Source organism: Ranitomeya imitator, chromosome 5 (genome assembly GCF_032444005.1).
Source record: "Ranitomeya imitator isolate aRanImi1 chromosome 5, aRanImi1.pri, whole genome shotgun sequence".
In the NCBI taxonomy this organism is placed as follows: Eukaryota; Metazoa; Chordata; class Amphibia; order Anura; family Dendrobatidae; genus Ranitomeya; species Ranitomeya imitator.
Genome location: NC_091286.1, coordinates 216,704,578 through 216,725,677, shown reverse-complemented (window position 1 = coordinate 216,725,677; position 21,100 = coordinate 216,704,578). Strand labels below are relative to the sequence as shown.

General features: G+C 43.8%; 1 protein-coding gene across 6 annotated transcripts in view; it reads left to right on the top strand.

The window, feature by feature from the left end:
- SASH1 (SAM and SH3 domain containing 1) overlaps nt 1-21,100 on the top strand; it is a 415,520-nt gene that overhangs the window by 321,910 nt on the left and 72,510 nt on the right. Inside the window, exon 1 of one of the 6 annotated variants that reach the window (XM_069725898.1) lies at nt 675-927. The exons of the other annotated variants lie outside the window; for them this stretch is intronic. Within the exon in view, the coding sequence (XP_069581999.1) occupies nt 916-927 (12 nt within the window). The 5' untranslated portion in view covers nt 675-915. Of the gene's footprint in view, nt 1-674; nt 928-21,100 lie in introns of those variants that run through there. 6 annotated transcript variants of the gene reach the window in all.

The window sequence follows — 21,100 nt, the reverse complement described above, 5'->3', positions numbered from 1 at the left end:
GTCACTCAATACTTGCTGTCAACTCAAACTTTGAATGTCACGAGCCAGCACTACAATGCCATATCTATCACTGGTAGTAATTGCCTCCCTTCATAGAGTAATTTCATAGACTAACCTCAGAAATGAGATATTTCCTTTCCAGCAATCTTACCCGAGAGAGCAGAGACTATAAGAGACTGTCAGCAAATCCTATATGACATGTTAATTTCTCATAGTCTCTACGAGGGCTCCATTGTCAATCCACCCAGTGTCATCAGACTTGTCACTTCATTTTCCCCATGGGTCAGATGTATTTTTGTTAACAGGAAATATATTATTAAGCTGATGGGATGTGCCACAATTATAGAATATGCCATCAAGCAGAATTTACTATCCTTTGCTTCATGTGGCTTTACTTTGTTTTGGAGCATTCAAAGGGTCAAAGTCCATTTTTGTCATGTCGAAGATGTAGTCCTCTCTTTTTTTTATTCTCTAAAATTCCATAGACGGCAATTAAGGCTTTGGAGGCCAGCAAGAGGTTAGCTAGCCTTCGTCAGTGAAAACAGGGATTGTTTGCCATATACAACACTCCCTTTTTCCTTGTGGTGAATAGACGATTTGCTTAAAGCTGATGACTTCTGCCTTTTTTTCACAAGCTGCACAGCTCAGAGAGGATCCGGGGAATCAGAGCAGAAGGCAGCTAATTAAGTCCAGCATCCTCTTTCCTGAGCTCACTCCCCCTCCTTCATCCTAATAGCTGTGGCTCTGAAATCTTTTATGTGTCTGATAATGTAACTTGGAAAAGGCGTCGCGTGTGCCGGATTGCCATCACATGTTGCTTGCCTTCGCGAAGTGCTTGATCACAGCTTTGGGGACCTCAAGGCTGACCAAAACCAAGATTTGACACATCTCAGTAACAATCGCCCGCCTTCCTCAATGCCGAAGCTGGTAAGTTCTTAGAGTTAGTTCTGCGGATACTGGGGTGGGCAGGACAGACTTAGCTGAACTTTCCAATACTCTTCTATCCCCATATTCGAATGACTGCGGCTTTGACTTTGGACTTGTCTGCCCGATAAATTCCTTTTCTTTGTGTCTTGGAGAACTTTTTATCTGAACATGTAATGCTCTTTGGGCAGTATTTTCCGACACGCAGTTGTCTATATCAGTCATTTTCCCCAAGAATGTATTTATCTTTCTGTATATTATTATTATTTTGTTCTTGTAGATCTGGCATCCTATGTCTCGTTTGTGTGTACCTCTATCTTTGTTGAAGATAACAGATTAAAGATACGATATTTCCCTTTTCTGAAAATGTGGAAATGAATCAGCCCCTAAATATCTAGTGATGCGCCCGATCTGTTTGTTCCTCATTAGAAGTTTGCGTATTGTTATCTTGTGGCTGGGTATTTTCTGATAGAGGGAAGATGCTGGCTTCCGGCACATTTATCACACTATGTTAGGTATTTGGTAACACTTTCTGGGTAGCCGGCTCCTTTCCTTTGTCTTTTGGGCCAAATGGAAATCTCTTACTGAACAAGGTATGGAGAAGTATTCTTGTGATATCATAATCCATCTTGCGGATGACTTTGAACTCTTCCATTAAAGAAGTCATAACTGCAATATTATCATAACATGATCGCAGTCATATATAACATATATTTTAGCAGGTTGCCAAACTTTGGAGAAAAACGAGCCTTGAGTTGTCATTTTCTTCTGCTCAGTACCAAGTGGGACACCATTTAATAAGGGGTTAATTTTGGAAACAGTGCTGAATGAACTTTGTGTGAAAAGTCTTGAAATGCCTGGTTATGGTGATTACATTGTTCACAAATGTTTTAGTGTCTTGGCAGAATATTTGATTTTTGGATGGCCAATACAGTATTCATGCATCCCAATCTATTAAAGTGCTTTGGGCCTACAGTGACCTTTGGGTGAGATTTTGTCACTGAGTATTTTTTGCTGCATCCCAAAAGCTGCGCGTTGCAGCCAAGTAGATGAGATTTATAGAAATCTCATGCCCAATGTACTTTTTATTTTGCTCAGCATAAACGGACCTGCGGTGTGTGTTTCAAATTGGCAACATGTCAATCTCTTTTGCGAGTACGCTGAGTTTTATGTGCAGATTTTACCATAGACTTGCATTAGGTGCAGAAAATCTGCTCGCAAAAAACGCTCATCCTGATTATGAGCTTATTGAGTTGGACCCAAACAAAACTATTGATGTGAAAAAAATGTAATGACCCCAAGCACAAATCTAAATGATAAGAAATTGAAACAGAAGGTATATTAGAAAGTTTACTTATTCTTTATTGTGCAGCTATTAAAAGGGTTATCTGCTCTTTTTTCTTCAGCAGCACACTGCTCCCCCTGCCTCTCGCCATTCCTTCTTTACTAGGGGCGGTGCACTACTGAATATTGTAGTCCAGAACAGGCGGCCCACCAGGCCTTGACACATTGCTGGTCTGGGCCTGATTGACAGTTTGGACATGCACCGAACTGTGTGCTCATCCATGCTTCAACCAACAGCTGTGTTGCCGCTGCGGCACCGGAAGAGTCCGTAGGCACCGAAGTTGGCTGGATAAAGCAATCTAGCTAGCTTCAAAGCAATGCTTGTAAGCTCACGCTCGTTACCTAAGAGACTGGCCACCTCTGATAGACTGCAGAGGTGGCCGGTAATTAAGAAAGCAAGTAGTCAACTATAGTATTAAAAATCCCTCTGTTCTAAAAAAATTAAGAGGATTTCTAATAATGGGTACATTATAAAGTTGTTCTTTTTTTTTACATATTTAACAAGATGAGACAACCCCTTTAATCTTTATGAACATAATAAGAACTTCCCAACTACTTTATTAGCAGAGTTTGTGACGTCTGTGTTTCTGTGTGGTGAAGATAATTTTCTACACGGTGTGGCTTGGTGATGTGTTAAAATATGATATTATAATGTCATATCATATAATGCCATTTTGTCATGAGAAAACTATCACAGTATGCTGCGACTGGCTCTGATATTCAAATCACACAGACCCATGCAAGTCTATGGGTGCGTGGGAAACATCGAACTGCACTCTGATGTAACCTGAGTGCAGTGAGATTCCCACGGATGCGGCAATGGAGGAGACAGAGAAGTTACTTTCTCTGTCTCCTCCGCACCAGTCCTGCTATCCTCTCTGTGTGAGAGGATCGGAGCACAGAGCACTGACACTCTCATCAGACTCTGCTAGTGTGTCATTGGCATAATCGCATGAGAGCATCGGCAGCTGTGTGAGCGAACCTAAGGCTGGGTTCACATTGCGTTGAACCCGTCCGTTAGACGGACTACGTTATACCGCGGCATAACGCGGTGTAGCGCAGTACATTAACGCCGCCAATGAATCCAATGTCGGACGCATCGCTAGTGCACGCCCACAATGGGCGTGCGCTAGCGATGTGCCGTCATTGAGTGACGGACCCCGAGACGCGGGCTGCAGCGTTTCCGGGTCTGTCACCACTAGCACAGATAGAGCTAGCAGATGCTCTTTCTCTGCGCTAGCACGCTGCCATACCGACACTTGCGTTAACAGCAGCCTGTTAACGTATGTGTTGAACAGGCTGCAGTTAACGCAGTGTGAACCCGACCTTAGAAGGCTAGATCCTGTTTAGATTATAGAAGTAATTATATTACTTTGGTTAGATACATTTTATGTTCAGCATACATTATAGTTTATGTTGTTATAAAATGGAACATTTACAAGTGACGTATAGTGTAAAATAATGTAGACAAGCAGTAAAAGGCTTAATTTTACAAACCAATGCAATCCTCCATTGTTTTTGTTGGATTGATGAATTTCTCACGGAAGTTGCACATGTTGCTTTGCCAAAAGGCCATGCTTTAGGGGACTGACTGCAGTTTCCAAAAATGTTCTTGGAGGAGAATGTAAAAGGATATAATGTTTCTTTATGAAATGTGATGTGCTGTATGTACACTACCTGTCAGGTGGGGGTATATGGAGTGGACACACGAGATGATGAACTTCCTCCATACACAATGTGTGCCAGCCGTTTTATACATCTCACACCTGCCAGCATCGCAGAAAGGGAGATAACTGTCACCTCATCGGTCCTGTTTGACTGCTATCATGGGGTGCCAAAGGGTTGTCATCCTTTATATGTGAGCATAGATTAAAATGAACATGTTATCACTCCAGGTAAAGAGTGAGAGAGCATATGAGTCCAAGTGTATTTAGTCTCCACTCACCCAGCCTCAGTGACAGCTGCGACTTGTACTGAGTAGTGTGATATCTCAGCTGCAGGGAGGAGGGACACTGAGGATTATGTCAATCAGGCCAGTGATGTGGATATTTAGTATAAACTTTCATAATGGATTTCCCAGCCTGATTGGCATCTCCTCAGTGCCCCTCCTCCAAACTGACAAATTGTACCCATAAATGGTACCTGTGAAAACTACAGCTTGTCCTGCAAAAAGTAAGCAATCACACAACTCAGTCTATGATAAAAATGAAAAAAGTTACGGGTCTCAGAAAATAACCCCCCTCCCTCCCCCAGTTATTGAAAGTGTTTTTTATTTATTTCAACAAGTATTTAAAAAAAAAAAGGTAATTAATGTCATATTGACCTGCCATAAGAAATCAGTATATCAATTATGCTAAATAATGAACATTCTTTAGAAACAAAAACAGAATTACTGTTTTTTGTTTGGTTCACTTCCCAAAAAGTATAATAAAGATTGATCAAATAGTCTTGTGTATCGCAAAACTGCAACTTCTCATGCAAAATTAAGCCTTCCTATAGCTTAGTTGACAGAACAATGTGAAACTTATGGCTTCAAGAATATAGCAACACCAAAACAAATTATTTTTTTCCAACAATATTTCTTGTGAATAACTAATTAAACACAAGTAACACTACAGAATTTCAGTATCGCCATAATCGCGTTGACGCTCAGAATAGAGTTTACACTTTATTTGTGCAGCAGATTGCTGCTTTTTTGTTATTTCTTCTAATAAAGAGTTTATAAAACTTAGGTATTGAGTAGGATGTGCCCTATAGTGGGGCCATTGACAAATGCAACTCATCTTGCAAAAAAAGCCGTCATAGAGCTAAATCGATGAGAAAAATGCACCATTATGATTCAGTTTCCCAACATGTCTATTTTGTATGGAAAAAAACACCACAAAGGCATCTTCCAGCTCCTGTCCATCTTTTACAGCTGTATTAGTATTTATCCAAGAGTCTTATACAAAGCCTACATTACTTGTCATTTCAGCGCTGCGTCTATGACATGGCTGCAGCGGTGACATCACAGCTACATCACATGACCCCTACAACCAATCCCTGGGCTCAGGGTCAGCAAGGATCGTCGAGAAGCATCCATAGCTGGAACGCCAACTCCTTCATTAGATAAAGCGGATTTTGTCTTATTTTAGCAAATCAAGCCCTTAAGACATTTTGTTGGTGAAACCAGACTACCCCCGTATATGGATTGTATTGGATTTGAAAGACATATTAGAAACATTGCTTCCAGAAACATTTGTTAATAGATTGATCCTGCTTAATTGCACTGAAGTGGATAAAGTTGAGCTGCAATACCACATAACCTGTTTACAGTTGTTATCATGCTGTTTCTAAAAAACAACAAATAGGTATATTTTTTTTCCATTCCGGTACAGCCCTATGCTCATGAATGCATGGTACAAATGAGACACATCCTTTGCATTTGATATCAGACTCAAGACCAACCTAAGTGCCTGATGCCATTATCTAATTCAGTGGTCCCCAATATATCTGACCTTGAGAGCCACATTCAGCTCTGAGAGGGTTGTGAACCACATCCAGCTTCCACCCCCTTCACAGTAGTGACACCCAGATCTCCCATTGCCAGTAGAATGACAGCCAAAGCTTTTCCACAGTTATCACACCAAGGCAGTATACAGGTTCAGGGGTTCCCACAATACTTTCATTCAGTATGTTTGCATCAACCACTCCTACTACAGTAGGGCATCCAACTTCATGTACCTCCTTTGACAGGTAGTATCACCCTGTCTTCAGCTTGCCAAACTTAAATTATCTGTAGACCCCCAAGACCAGTATATTCGCATCCACATCTGCTTTTCTGTGTGGGGCTACTCACTAAAGTCCCCATCTGGAGACATGTTCTTCTTCGCTCTTTCCTAGACCTGGTGCTAATGCACCAAGCTGGTAGACAGTCGTGAGCCACACATCATGGGCCCGCGAATCCCAGGTTGAGGAACCCTGATCTAAATGTTTGTACATAGAGAAGTACAGGGGCACACAGAAAACATCTTCCATGCTACATACTATGCCTTTTGGTATGCAGTGGATGGCAAACATCTGATTCACACCTGCAGACCACCTTAGTCCTGTACAAATACATGAGAACATCTGGAATTGCACATGTTAGAAGAGTAAACTGATTGCCTTATGTTACAGTGATAATATCATAAGGCTCTTCGGTTATTGGACACACTCCGCTGGAAAGAAGATCTTGGCCCCACATTGTGGTCCCAGATTATCTATCAGAATGAATATCCATTTCTTAGTGAATCATGTCCTGTTTATGAAGTAATCCCATCATTCAGGTTCTATTACAAATGTATTTTTTCATTGTGTCCATAGGTTGTCTTCATACCGTATAAGTGTATATCATCAGCTGGGAATTGGAACAACATAGATTATGCTGTGTACAAGGAAGTCAGTTACCTCTTCACAGATACATGTCATATCTACAACCAAAGCATAGTTCAGTAATTGAGTGCGTTATTGAGAAAACCCCGTTTTTCATTTCTTTTTCACTACAAACGTTTCTCCCTTTCTCCTGTTCTCCTCCACCACCACTTCCCCCTCCCCCAAGAAAAAATTGGCTGTGTTCTCCCTTATGAGAACATTGCAGATGTGCGAAGGATACACTTGTTCCAAGAGAAGCTGAGAGGTTCCACCCTAGGAAACATGCCAACCTTCCCGCAGATTTCAGTCTAGTCTACTGGCAGCCAAATGTCCTCCTCTCTCTTTAAATGTACAATTTTGTGTACTGGATGGGTTGCCTTGTTTTGGTTAAGGAGTAAAGAGCCAGCTGTCTATAATCTGATGTAATGTTACCTTGGAAACCCAAAATGAAACACTCGGGCACCGTGGTCGTCGTTACAGCATTTCGTTTAGCCAACTATATTAAAAAAGGTTGCGTTATTGGCAGTGGAAATGTTTGCCCTTTTGGAATGGGGTACATGGTTGGCATAAATTGCCATCACTTTTTAAAGCTTTTATACCCTAAAATTGCTTCTTTGCAGATTATTACATTACGTGCTACAGTAACAACAATAGTTGTTAATAATACATACTCTACATCTGTACCATCTATGGCACATTTCCGCACTCTAACAAAGAACAATTAGAAAAATTCGGAAGTTCGTAATATGTAGCAGAAGCAAGCAATAGTTAAAGTATATAAATCACATAGAGATGAATGAAATACACAATGCATAGTCATAGATCCGAAAATGTAATAGTATTATTGACATATCTGCGTAAATGGTATAATGTAGGAGAGGCAGGAAGCCATTGTGTCAGTGTTTTCATAAGTCATGACTATGCTGTTGGTCCCCATGGCTTTCTGACATACTAATTATGTTCAATCTGTTTTTAATTAACGTCACATGTGGTCACTCATCATAAAATATACATAACGTCAGGAATGGTCAAACCCTAACCTTACTACAGATTAACAATCCAGCACATTGATAATCCACAATGTAGATGAATTATTTATAATGTGTTAGTATGTTGGCTATTTGACCTAGATTTCCATATGAATGTTGTATACTTATTATTTGGGGATATTTTCTCTCTGCGAGTACAGTTACTAGTTTGTCACTATATTCCTATTAACAATTTCTCCCGGCAGGAATTTATTAATCCTGCCCAATTCTAGGCCCTAATTATATATTATAACTCCATTTTACCAGACTTCACTGAAAATATAGATGCAAAATATTCACATTTTAACAACCTGTAAAAATAATTTTTTATGGGTAAAATAATTATTGGATAAAGCTATATACCATAGCAACTATACAGAAATCTGCCCCATATGCATAATTTTCAGATTGGTTATCGTAACTTTTGTTATTAAGCATTAAAAGCGACTGAGACCTTAGGTCTCGATTCATCATTGTTGTTTCCCTTCTCCACAATTCAATGCGTAATTTATTCCTTTTTAGTGGCTTTTTTTATTTTAAATACATTTTGCAGTCCCTGACTGGAGTAATGTTTCTGTAGTTTTCTGCAGTGGCTTGCAAAATTATTCACCCCCTTAGCCTTTTATCTATTTTGTTACATTACAACCGGTGTTTAAATATTTTTGTAATCTGATTTGTGTATTATGCATCAGCACTAAATAGTCTAAGTTGGTGTTGGTGAAGTGAGGTAAGAAAAATATATGCATAAACTAAATGTATTGGATAAAATAAATAAAAATTGGCCTGTGCATAGGTATTCACCCATTTTGCTATGAAGCCCCTAAAAATATCTGGTGCAAGCAATTACCTTCATAAGTCACATGCTTAGTGAAAGGAAGTCCACCTATGTGCAATTTTGAGTGTCACATGATCTGTCAGTATACACACACCTTATCTGAAAGGCCACAGAGGCTGCAACACCATCAAGCCAAAGGCACCACTAACCAAACCCCATGAAGACCAAGGAGATCTCCAAACAAGTCAGGGACACAGTTGCTGAGAAGTCAGGGTTGGGTTATAAAAAATATCCCAATCTCTGATGATCCCCAGGAGCACCATCAAATTCATTCTCATGGGCAAGGAGGGCATTAAAGGGAACCTGTCACCCCCAAAATCAAAGGTGAGCTAAGCCCACCAGCATCAGGGGCTTATCTACAGCATTCTGTAATGTTGTAGATATGCCCCCGATGTATCCTGAAAGATGAGAAAAAGAGGTTAGATTATACTCACCCAGGGGCGGTCCCGGTACGATGGTCATCGCGGTCCAGTCCTGGGCCTCCCATCTTCTTACGATGACGTCCTCTTCTTGTCTTCACGCTGCGGCTCCGGCGCAGGTGTACTTTGTCTGCCCTGTTGAGGGCAGAGCAAAGTACTGCAGTGCGCAGGCGCCGGGAAAAGTCAGTATGCCTGCGCCGGAGCCTCAGCGTGAAGACGAGAAAAGGACATCATCTGATGAAGATAGGAGGCACCGGACCGGACGGCGACACCCATAGGACCGGCCGGGACCGCCCCTGGGTGAGTATAATCTAACCTCTTTTTCTCCTCTTTCAGGTTACATCGAAGGCTTATCTACAGCATTACAGAATGCTGTAGATAAGCCCCTGTTGCTGGTGGGCTTAGCTCACCTTCGATTTTGGGGGTGACAGGTTCCCTTTAATCAGAGAGGCAGCACAGACCAATGGTGACTCTGAAGGAGCTGTAGAGTTCCCAAGCAGAGACTGGAGTATCTGATTGTGACGCCCAGGAGACCGGGATACCCAGCACCGGACCAATGGAGTCTGTCTCTTGAGGGGGATGTCACGGGTGGCTTGACCCGGTGCTGTGGCCTCAGGCAATGCACAGTGTAAGGGGTATCGTGAGGGGACAGGCACTTACTTGATCAGCAGCAGGTTCTCCCAGCGGTGACGATCTCGATCCTGGATAGATGGCTATTGTCCAAATGAAAGACTGAGGCACTGAAACGTTTAACCAGTTTACTTTAACATAAAAGGATTTACAACCAGTCTTGTCACCGGAGTCTGTATGGGAACTCTGAGTTACTTTGACCCTGCCGGAGTCTTCGCCTCTTATTGTGCGCAATTTCTGTGTGGCCCTGCTGCTGTATGTGAACTGGCTGCCGGCACAATCTGTCCCCTCCGGGTCCTGGTTCGACGGGCAACCCGAGTCCTTTTATCGGTTTACCCCCTCTGGGAGTACCGCTGAACTCTGTGTCTGTTGCTGCATCCGACCCTAGTGAAGCTGATATCACCTCACGTTTTTCCGGTTGCTGTATTATATATAATGAATACAGCCACGGATCCGGTATCCGTCTTTACGCCTGTTCTGGGTAGTGATTAATGCTATCCGGTTCTCACAATGTCCTTTTTCTCTATCCCTCTTCTCCTCAGGCCGGTGATTTAGGCCTGGTAACAGTCACAGGGCTGTTAGAGATTCAACTGTATGACCTCTCACTATCAGCTCCTTGGCCCAACTGCCATTTCTTCTCTCAGACCAGAATGGATCAAGGGGAGTCTCTGGAGCTCCCCCTTCTGGCCGGAGGTGGTAGTGCAGTCTTGCTAATTTAGTATTTGTATTTACTGTCAGTAACTATTTTTGTGGCAAATACCCCTAGGGGTGCCACATTCCCCCTTAGTTAAGAACAGTACTCCGGGACTGTGGGACAATAACATTTTGAAATAACAATTAATATGTACAGAGTCTTAAAAATGAAAAGTTACAAAAACCACTCAAGGAAACAAAAATAGAGTTCTGTAAAAAGTCACTTCAAATAGCGTCCATTAATACAGTTCTATCCTTGAAGGTATTAGGAACGGCACTGTACTTAGTGTCCAGGAATTTAGTTCCATTTTTCCAACGGAGTTATCAATATAAAGTCTAAAGAAAGTTCAAAAAGAGCAAAAAGCAAAGTTCAAAAAGCAGTCTTTCCGGAGCCTTGATTTAGTGCCTCCGGGCTGATAAAAAGTTCAAGAATATGCAATAAGTTCATACAGACAAGTCTCTGTAGGCACTGGGCTTAAACATTGCAGACTGATAGCAATGACTATACTACATTTTCTGTTTAACTATATACGGCATAACATATATACAATTCACATTATGAGCTTTATAGTTGGTAATCTGCATACCTGGCCGGTAATTGACCCTGGGTACTACGCTGTGATCTACGTAATAGCGGTGTCTCTTCATGTGGTGTACTACTGTCTACTGCGGATGTAGTATCTGCCTGCTCTGCTAAAGATAATTCCATAACTATGGAGTTGGCAAGTCCACCGTGAATGGGATTACTCTGACCAGGAATCTGTTCTTCCTGGCCTGGAACCTCCTGTAGTACGGGGTCAGCCTCTTCCTGTCTTGGGACTTCTGGTATTGGGTTCGGTGTTGGGTAAAAGGCCACCATGGGAACCACTACTGCACCATGGTATGTTAGTAGGGTTTTGGGAAAGTCTCCTATACAGGTGTGATACACTTCCTCTTCTTTTTCCTTTACTGGTTGAACCTGTATGGGTTGAATAACTTCTGGTTCTGGCTGGACAACGTCTGGCTCTTTCAATGCTTCCGGACATAATTTAAGATTGTCTCTTGACACTAGTACAGATGTTAAGCCTCTGTTTTTGCTAATGAGACACATTTTAGGATTATCCACTCTTGTTGGTAAAACTGTGTAGGGTACGGCTTCCCACTGATTGTCCAGTTTATTGGTTCGACGATTTCTCTTGAGCACTTGGTCACCCGGTCTTAATGGGGTCGCTAGAGCATTCTGGTTGAAAGTTCGCTCTTGTCTTTCTCTAGTTTGCTGAAGGCTTCTTTCCACACTCTCTTGCACTTGGCGATACTGCTTTTGCCGTATGATATCCCAATTGGAGTCTTGAACTTCTGCGTCTGGTTTCAGAATTCCCATTTCTAGATCGATTGGTAATTGGCCGGGTCTTGCACGCATAAGGTAAGCTGGGGTGCAGTTGGTGGAGCTCACCGGGACATGATTATACAGATCCACCAAGTCAGGCAATTTCTCTGGCCATTGATTCCTTTCTGCCTCAGGTAAAGTCTTTAGTAGGTCTATTACAATATGGTTCATCTTCTCGCATAAGCCGTTTGTTTGTGGATGATAGGCCGTCGTCCGGATCTTTTTGCAACCATACATATTACAGAATTCTCTGAAGATCTCTGATTCAAAGGCTGTACCTTGGTCGGTGAGAACCTGTTCCGGATATCCATGGGGTCTACAAAAGTACGTTTGGAACGCTTTGGCTGCTGTTTTTGCTGTCAGATCTTTTACGGGTACTACTACCAAGAAACGTGAATAATGGTCCACGATGGTCAAGGCATAGACATAGCCGGACCGGCTTGGTGTCAACTTCACGTGGTCCATGGCTACAAGTTCAAGTGGTTGTTTGGTGATTATGGGCTGCAGTGGTGCTCTTTGGTTCTTTTGATCGTTTCTTCTGAGGTTGCACGGGCCACAATTTCTGCACCACTGTTCGATTGATTTTCTCATCCCGACCCAATAAAATCTTTCTCTTAGAAGTACTTCTAACTTTTTCCAACCGAAGTGACCAGCACCATTATGGTAAGCTTCGAGGACCATCTTCACATCTTGTTTAGGCACAATAATCTGCCAAACCAATTCATGTGTTTTCGGATTGGTGTATCTTCTACAGAGCTTCCCTTGATACAGGAACATTTTGCCTCTCTCTTTCCAGAGTTGATGCGTCTCTTCTGGGGCATCCTCATAGGGATATGCACTTTGCTCAGTCAACAGTTCCTTCACCACCTTCACAGCCGGATTGCTGTCTTGGGTGTCAGCCCATCTATGGTGTGCTAACGGATTAAAATTCACCTCTTGTTGTTTCTGATAGGTACTTGACTGATGATGTTTTGCCTTGGGACGATGGAAGGCTGGTAGTTCAATTTCTTCAAGCTCCCCCGTTTCCTCTTCTACATCTCTCAAGTGTGGCATCCGGGATAGGGCATCGGCATTTCCATTCTTGCGACCTGCTCGATACTTGATTATGAAGTTGTAATTAGATAACCGGGCTATCCATCGCTGTTCTAACGCACCTAATTTGGCTGTGTCCAGGTGGGTCAACGGATTGTTGTCAGTATAGACAATAAATTCTGCAGCGGCCAGATAGTGTTTGAAACGCTCCGTCACAGCCCAAACTACTGCCAGTAGTTCCAATTTGAAGGAGCTGTAATTTTCTGAATTTCTTTCAGTAGGCCGGAGCTTTCTACTTGCAAAGGCGATGACTTTCTCCCGACCTTCTTGCTTTTGTGACAGCACCGCTCCTAGTCCCACATTACTGGCATCGGTGTAGAGGATGAAAGGTTTATGGTAATCTGGGTATGCCAGAACCTCTTCTCCGGTTAGTGCCTTCTTTAGTTGTTCAAAGGAGTCTTCCCTTTCGTCGTTCCACTGAAAAGGAGGGTTTCGGTTTGAAGGTTTCTTCGTCTGCCCTACCAAGGTGTCTTGCAAGGGTGCTGCCAACTTGGTAAATCCTTTTATAAATCTGCGATAGTAACCCACCAATCCCAGGAATTGTCTCACTTCTTTTGCGCTGGTAGGTCTTGGCCAATCCCTTATGGCGCTTATTTTCTCGGGATCTGGTGCTACTCCCTCCGAACTCACGATGTGTCCCAGGTACTGTACCTTTGGCTTGAGAAGGTGACATTTGGATGGCTTGACTTTCATGCCATACCTGGATAAGGCTTCGAACACTTCTGTCAGGTCTATTAAGTGTTGTTCGTAAGTCTTTGAGTAGACGATCACATCATCTAGGTACAGGAGGACGGTCTCGAAGTTCTTGTGTCCGAGGCAGCATTCCATCAGCCGCTGGAAGGTACCGGATGCGTTGCAGAGTCCGAACGGCATGCAATTAAATTCACATAGACCCATTGGTGTGGTGAATGCCGTCTTTTCCTTATCTCTCTCAGCCACAGGGACTTGCCAATACCCACTTGTTAAGTCTAAGGTGGAAAAATAATTAGCAGATTTCAAAGCAGTTAAGGACTCTTCTATCCTAGGCAAGGGGTAGGCGTCTTTATGGGTGATGTTATTAATCTTCCGGTAGTCTACGCACATTCTCATGGTTCCGTCCTTTTTTTTGACAATCACTAGAGGGGCCGCCCAGGGGCTACAGCTGTCTCTTATTACCCCGGCCTGTTTCATTTCCCTCAGCATATCTTTTGCACATTGATAGTGAGCGGGCGGTATGGGTCTATATCTTTCTTTTATTGGGGGATGGTCACCTGTGGGGATTGTGTGTTCTACCCCTTCTATCCGTCCGAAGTCCAATGGGTGTTTACTGAAGACTTGTTCATATTCCGTCACTAGCCTATACACCCCTTGTTTTTGATGGGTAGGTGTTGAATTTATGCCCACGTGTAGCTGTTGGCACCAATCCTCCATTTCTCCATTTGAGCCATTGCCTTCCACCTGACAGGTTGGTTCTAAGGGCTCAATGGTTGTGATGGCATTGTTGTCAACAGTATATAGCTTTGCCATTGTAGCATACCTTGGCAAAGTGACCTCTTCCTCTCCACAGTTCAAAAGTCGTACCGGTACTCGTCCCCGGTGTACCTCGACTATCCCTCGTGCTGTGAGTATAGTGGGCCTGCTGTCGGTGTACACTGGTTCTATTAAGGCTTGATAATCTCGTCCCTTAGTACCAATGGCTGCTCTACACCATACCAGCATTTCTGTTTTTGGTGGGATTACAATAGACGTTGGATCACTTACCCTCACACTGCCGATTTCTCCACCTGCAACTTCTACCTGTTGCCTTAACATCAATACTTTTATTTCCCTCCGGAGAACTCTCTGCTGGCAGGATTGGGCAGTTTCAGCAATTTGCTGTAAGACAGAAATGACTTCGGAAAAGCAGTTCTCTAACACATTCATTCCTATCAATACAGTTGGTTCACAGTTCCGCCGGTCAACATCAACAACAATTATACCCTGTTTCTTCAGTTCTACTTTACCAATCTTTATGGTCATCTCCCTGAATCCTAGTTTCGGTACCAACTTACCATTACTGGCCCATATATCTAGTTCAACATCAGAGGGCCCTTTATCAATATCTGCATCAGCCCAGTACCTCTTATAAAGGATATACGGTATAGATGAAGTCTGGGAACCTGTGTCCAGCAAAGCGTTGAGGGGAATTCCGTCCAGCACGATAGGGATAATGGGTCGTCCTCCGATGTACCTGTCGTGCCAGGGTGTTGGGCCTTGAAAGTTCATTCCTGCGAAGCGGCCCGCATTCCCAGGGGATTCCCGTTTAAATCACAATCTCGTGCAAAGTGGCCCGGCTGCTGGCAACGGCGGCAAATGGGCTGTCCATCCGGTTGGTAGCGGTCGCGGGGTCGTCCTCTCCATGTCGGGTATCTCCGGGGTCTCATCCATGGAACATCCTCTCTACAGTTTGCCAACTCCATCTTGTGTCCTCTCATCTCCTGCATGGTTTTAGCCATTGAAGCAACAACATCAGCTAAAGAGTCAAGCTTTTGTTGAAGAGCCTCATTAGTACTGGGCCCCAGGGGCTTAGCAATGGCCCCAGACATAGCTGATGTCACTGGCACTCCCTGTTGTTGAGGTGCCTCTGCCATGGGTTGCGCAGGATCCTGATCCCGAGGTGCCTCTGCCAGCTGGAGACGTATAGCGCTCTCCTTTAATTGGGCAAATGTCAATTCAGGGTTTTTAAAAACAAGCATGCTCACATGCCCCCGGTGAGAAGGGGTGTAGAGTCCCTCAATAAATTGATCTCTTAGCAGTTTATCCGCTCCGGTGTTAAAAATGGGTTCAGCCAGTGTAAGTGATTTAAGGGCTTCCTGCAGGTTTAAGGCAAAGTCTCTCATGCCCTCATTAGCTTTTTGTTTGCAACTAAAGAATCGTATTTTAGCTTTGCTGCTGGCCGTGGTTTCAAATGTAGCTTTTAATCCAGCAAATATGCGTTCAACAGTGCCTTTTAGATCAGCTGCCCATGCTGTGACTTCTCGCTTAGCATGGCCACTTAACTGCATCATCAGGAGACTAACACGCTGAACTTCACCCACAGGGAACATGTCAAAATGGGCCAGCATCTTTTCTCTGAAATCGTCAAGGGTATTAGGCTCACCTTCATACATTGGAAGCCATGGGCCACCCGGGGTATATGGCATCAGCACCGGCATGATGGGCGCCACTCCTTGCACCGCTGCGCTGCCGGACTCTCTATTGACACTCTGTCTTTCAGCTGCATTAGCGTTGCCGAGTGCTGCGGCGTCTCCGTGCTGCGACATACTGTGCCCCCTTAGTTAATCCGGACCCTTCCGGTCCTCCGCTTCCGTCGGGATAGTGTAGATTCGTTCCGCTGTGCAGCAGGATCGATTTTCCCCTTGCTCTGATGTCAGAGCGCTCAGCTTGGTGCCGCCCACAATGACACGCCCCCTGCTGCTCCCACCCACCGCGCTCTGTAATGGCGGATTCTGAAGTTTTTCAGTTAGACTGGGGCTCAGGTGATGGCGTAGCTCAATTAACAGTCTCGTGCCTAACGGTTATGAAGTGATTACCTCAGGGGATGGCGGCCATCTTTACTCCATTATAACCAATGGGGAAAAGTCACTTTCAATAGTTTTCAATGGGGAATGGATTTTTCTTTAATAAAGTCAATTTTCAAGATTTTTCATCCCAGTTTTCACAGTTTTGGGCTCCAATCACGGCACACAATACCCGGTATACGGGCTGGCTAGATCCTGTTCGTGACGCCAATTGTGACGCCCAGGAGACCGGGATACCCAGCACCGGACCAATGGAGTCTGTCTCTTGAGGGGGATGTCACGGGTGGCTTGACCCGGTGCTGTGGCCTCAGGCAATGCACAGTGTAAGGGGTATCGTGAGGGGACAGGCACTTACTTGATCAGCAGCAGGTTCTCCCAGCGGTGACGATCTCGATCCTGGATAGATGGCTATTGTCCAAATGAAAGACTGAGGCACTGAAACGTTTAACCAGTTTACTTTAACATAAAAGGATTTACAACCAGTCCTGTCACCGGAGTCTGTATGGGAACTCTGAGTTACTTTGACCCTGCCGGAGTCTTCGCCTCTTATTGTGCGCAATTTCTGTGTGGCCCTGCTGCTGTATGTGAACTGGCTGCCGGCACAATCTGTCCCCTCCGGGTCCTGGTTCGACGGGCAACCCGAGTCCTTTTATCGGTTTACCCCCTCTGGGAGTACCGCTGAACTCTGTGTCTGTTGCTGCATCCGACCCTAGTGAAGCTGATATCACCTCACGTTTTTCCGGTTGCTGTATTATATATAATGAATACAGCCACGGATCCGGTATCCGTCTTTACGCCTGTTCTGGGTAGTGATTAATGCTACCCGGTTCTCACAATGTCCTTTTTCTCTATCCCTCTTCTCCTCAGGCCGGTGATTTAGGCCTGGTAACAGTCACAGGGCTGTTAGAGATTCAACTGTATGACCTCTCACTATCAGCTCCTTGGCCCAACTGCCATTTCTTCTCTCAGACCAGAATGGATCAAGGGGAGTCTCTGGAGCTCCCCCTTCTGGCCGGAGGTGGTAGTGCAGTCTTGCTAATTTAGTATTTGTATTTACTGTCAGTAACTATTTTTGTGGCAAATACCCCTAGGGGTGCCACATGTCCATACAACCACAATAAGCTTTCTTTTCTTTTCTTCTTAGAGGCCTTTCTGCTACTGAGAAAATTGAAGGACTGTATCAGCACTTTTCACACTGCTCAACCTCTGACAACGCTGGATAGGGAACATGAAAAAATGCAAACGTACCTAAGCATGAACTTCTTTTACATGTCATGCTTTCATGTTTTCTTCAGGCAATTCAGGGATGGGGTTAGTGTTCCTGTTCATTGTAAAGGCCATTGATGTTCTTCGTAATGCACCCTGAGGTGGCACATGCACAGTGATTGGGAAACTACTGGTCTCTGTGACAAGAGACATTGGAAGGCTGAAACAACGTGCACACAAAAGCAATGCAGTACATTGTTATATATGTGAAATCCAAAACTAATCTAAGATGTAAGTTAGATGTTTCAGAACTATATGTGGCACAGAAAACTTTAACTAGTCCTTAAGAGGGAAAATCAGTCAATTGGCAAAATATTTCTACCACTCGAACTACACTCCAACATTTATATCCAAGGATCTGCTTAGGATCCATGATGCAGCAGAAGTATCTCACCTTATGTTCAACTTTAGGCCGGTGTCACACTTGCGAGTTCAATGCGAGAAATCGGGCGAGCCTCTCGCATCAAGTCCCGTCACTGCTGCCGGCACTCAGGACCGGAGCATGCAGCTGCCAAGAAATACATGCAGCCACACACTCCGGTACCAAGTGCCTGCGGCAGTGCCGGGACTTGGTGCGCGAGTCTCTCGCATTGAACTCGCAAGTGGGACACTGACCTTAGAGGAAGCCTGTCCGCACAAAATGACCATCCAAACCAAGCACAGGTGCTCGTTGCACACTTGTCATGGCTAAACAGTTCAGTGCACCTTCCCACCTAGTTGTGTGACATTTATCTCTGCCCCTTTTGCTTGATTGGCAGTTTTGGTTTTCCAGGTGTAATAGGATGGTGGAGATAGATGGAAAACGAGGTGGGAAGGTGCACTGCACTGCACCAAGTGTCTGTGTTTGGTTTAAACAGTCATTTTGAGCTGACAGACTCCATTTAACTCCTTTTTTTTTTTACAAGTTTTTAATTTAGACTTTGGCGCATCAATTCTACCTATGAACATGTAATATGCAGATGCTGGGATACAGTAACACAAATGCTGCAGAGCAGGGGTTAACTATATTTAATCATCAGGGAGATAGCAGGGTAAAAGGATGCAAAACTAAACTGAATAAACAGTTGGTTAACTAACAGTCTCTGGTTAACAGTTCACTTATCGTGGCTCCGCAGCCTGTCACTCGCTGAAAGTCCCATGGGTAGCAGGAGGCTGGTGGCAGTCGGTGTGGTGTCTGCTGGCGTCCTCGCCCAGCACACGGTCCTACTTCTGGCAGCAGTGGGCGGTCTCCGGTTTTGCCCGCTGAGCCCCTAGTCCGTATACTTGCAGAGCAAAAGAATAGAGCTCTCCGCAGGATTCCTCTCAGCGCGTGTCTCTTTGAGCAGCCGCCATCACATGAAGCGCTGCGCTGCAATACTCTGCTCTGGATGTCAGAGCTGCAGTGCTCCGTCGGTCGCATGCTCCACTGTGCACCCGCTGGTTTTGGTGAGTCCCTCACTATGCCACCCTTTCTCTTCACGCCGCCGCCTGTCGCTCCCCTCTCAGCATTTGCGGTCTGTACCTTATCTTGCGGGAAGACCGCTTCCTTTGCCATGCAACCCATTTTACCTCACACTCACTGGCCACGCCCCCTTCACTCTGGTTACTGGCTCACTCCGGCCGCAATCTCGTTCCCCCCAGGAACAGGAGGTTTGGCCCCAGCAGCTCCGGACCCAGCGCTTCAGCAGCTCTGGCAGCCCGGTCTTCCCTTCTACAAACATACCCTTAACCCCTTCATGCCAGGGTCATTTTCCATTTTTGTCATTTTGTTTTTTGCTCACCTTCTTCCCAGAGCCATAACTTTTTTATTTTTATGTCAGGGCTTATTTTTTGCGGGAAAAGGTGTGTTTTTGAACTACACCATTGATTTTACCATATAAATGTACTGGAAAACTGGAAAAAAAAATTCCAAATGCTGTGAAATTGCAAAGAAAAGTGCAAATCCACATTTTTTTTTTTACCACATTCACTAAATGCTAAAACTGACCTGCCACTATGATTCTCCAGGTCATTACGAGTTTGTACATACCCAACATGTGAATGTTATTTTTTATTTAAGTGGTGAAAAAAAAAATCCAAAGTAAAAAAAAAAAAAAGTTGCATTGTTGTCTAAGAACCGTAAAGTCTTCATTTTTGGGCATCTGGGGCTGGGTGAGGACATATTTTTTGCGTGCCAAGCTGACTTTTTATTGATAACATTTTGGTGTAGATACGATGTTTTGATCGCCTGTTATTGAATTTAATGCAATATTGTGGCAACAAAAAAAATGTTATTCTGGAGGTTTGATTATTTTCTTGTTACGCTGTTAACCAATCTATTTAATTATTTTTATATTTTGATAGATTCGATGATTCTGAACCCGGCGATACCAAATATCTGTATTTTTAAAAAAAATTGTGGCATTTTGAATGGGGAGTGATTTAAACTTATATATTTTTTTATTTTTTTAAATACTTTTAAAACCTTTTTTTTTTTTTTAAACTTTTTACTAGCCTCAATAGCCTCCATGGGAGACTACAAGCTGCGATCATCCGATCGCCTGTGCTACTTATAGCAGGGCTTGTGCCCTTCTTTATGTAGCTAAAACGATCACCTGCTATGAGCCCCGGCTGTTGGGAGGCCGCTCATAGCTATCTGGCTATGACAACCACAAGGGTCTCCTGTAGACCCCGGGTTGTCATGCCAACCCATTGGCGACCCGTGGTCATGTGACATGGGCGGGGTTTGTGATGTGCTTGTTAAATGCTGGTATCAGATATTGACAGCGGCATTTAACATGTTAACATGTGCGGTTGGATCAGGGGCACATGCCGTGCCTTCTCATCGCCCACATCAAAGGGGGAGAAACAACATGTGGCGTACATGTACGGCGCATGTCATGAATGGGTTAAAGTTGCACTGATAGTATTTATAGCATACCTTTCTTTTGCTGTAGCATTTTATCTCTTGTTAGTATACATTTCCACTTCCTTTTTTAAATATTTTTTTCAAATTGCTCTTGGTTAATGCAGCAATGTTTTTCTTGTGTTTTTTATTCCTACTACTATTTAATGTTTCAAAACCAAAGAAATGAGCCAGACATACTTGGTATACATGCAGAGTGTAAGAGCATGTTTACACTGTGGCCATTTCACAGACAAAACCCCATTCCATAATTCAGTTAACCTGACAAACTATGAAGACATATTTAGTAGCACAGAATGAAATCCAGATCTAGCTGAAAGCCATCATATGGTATGTGAGAGAGGGATGACCCGAGAGATCGCCTGCCTATAACCTGGCAGCAGCCTAGGATTTTCTGGTTGACTGCAGTATCTGAATCATTTGAGGCCCCATGCAGTGATCCTGGCGTGTACATGCCTGGACGTTTTGTAAAACATTCATTCATTTGCAGTGCCAAAAGCTGTACATGAGTAATAAATATTCACCTTTTCGTACTGGATCGCTTTGTTTAGACATTAAGATTTCCTTCTGGTTGACATATTGTCGGACATCGTAGCTTTTGCTCAGTCCTATTATGTATCAGATTAAGTAGTTACGTGTCTGAGTAAATCTTAGTTTTGCAACTACTTGGGAGTTAAAAAAACCTTTG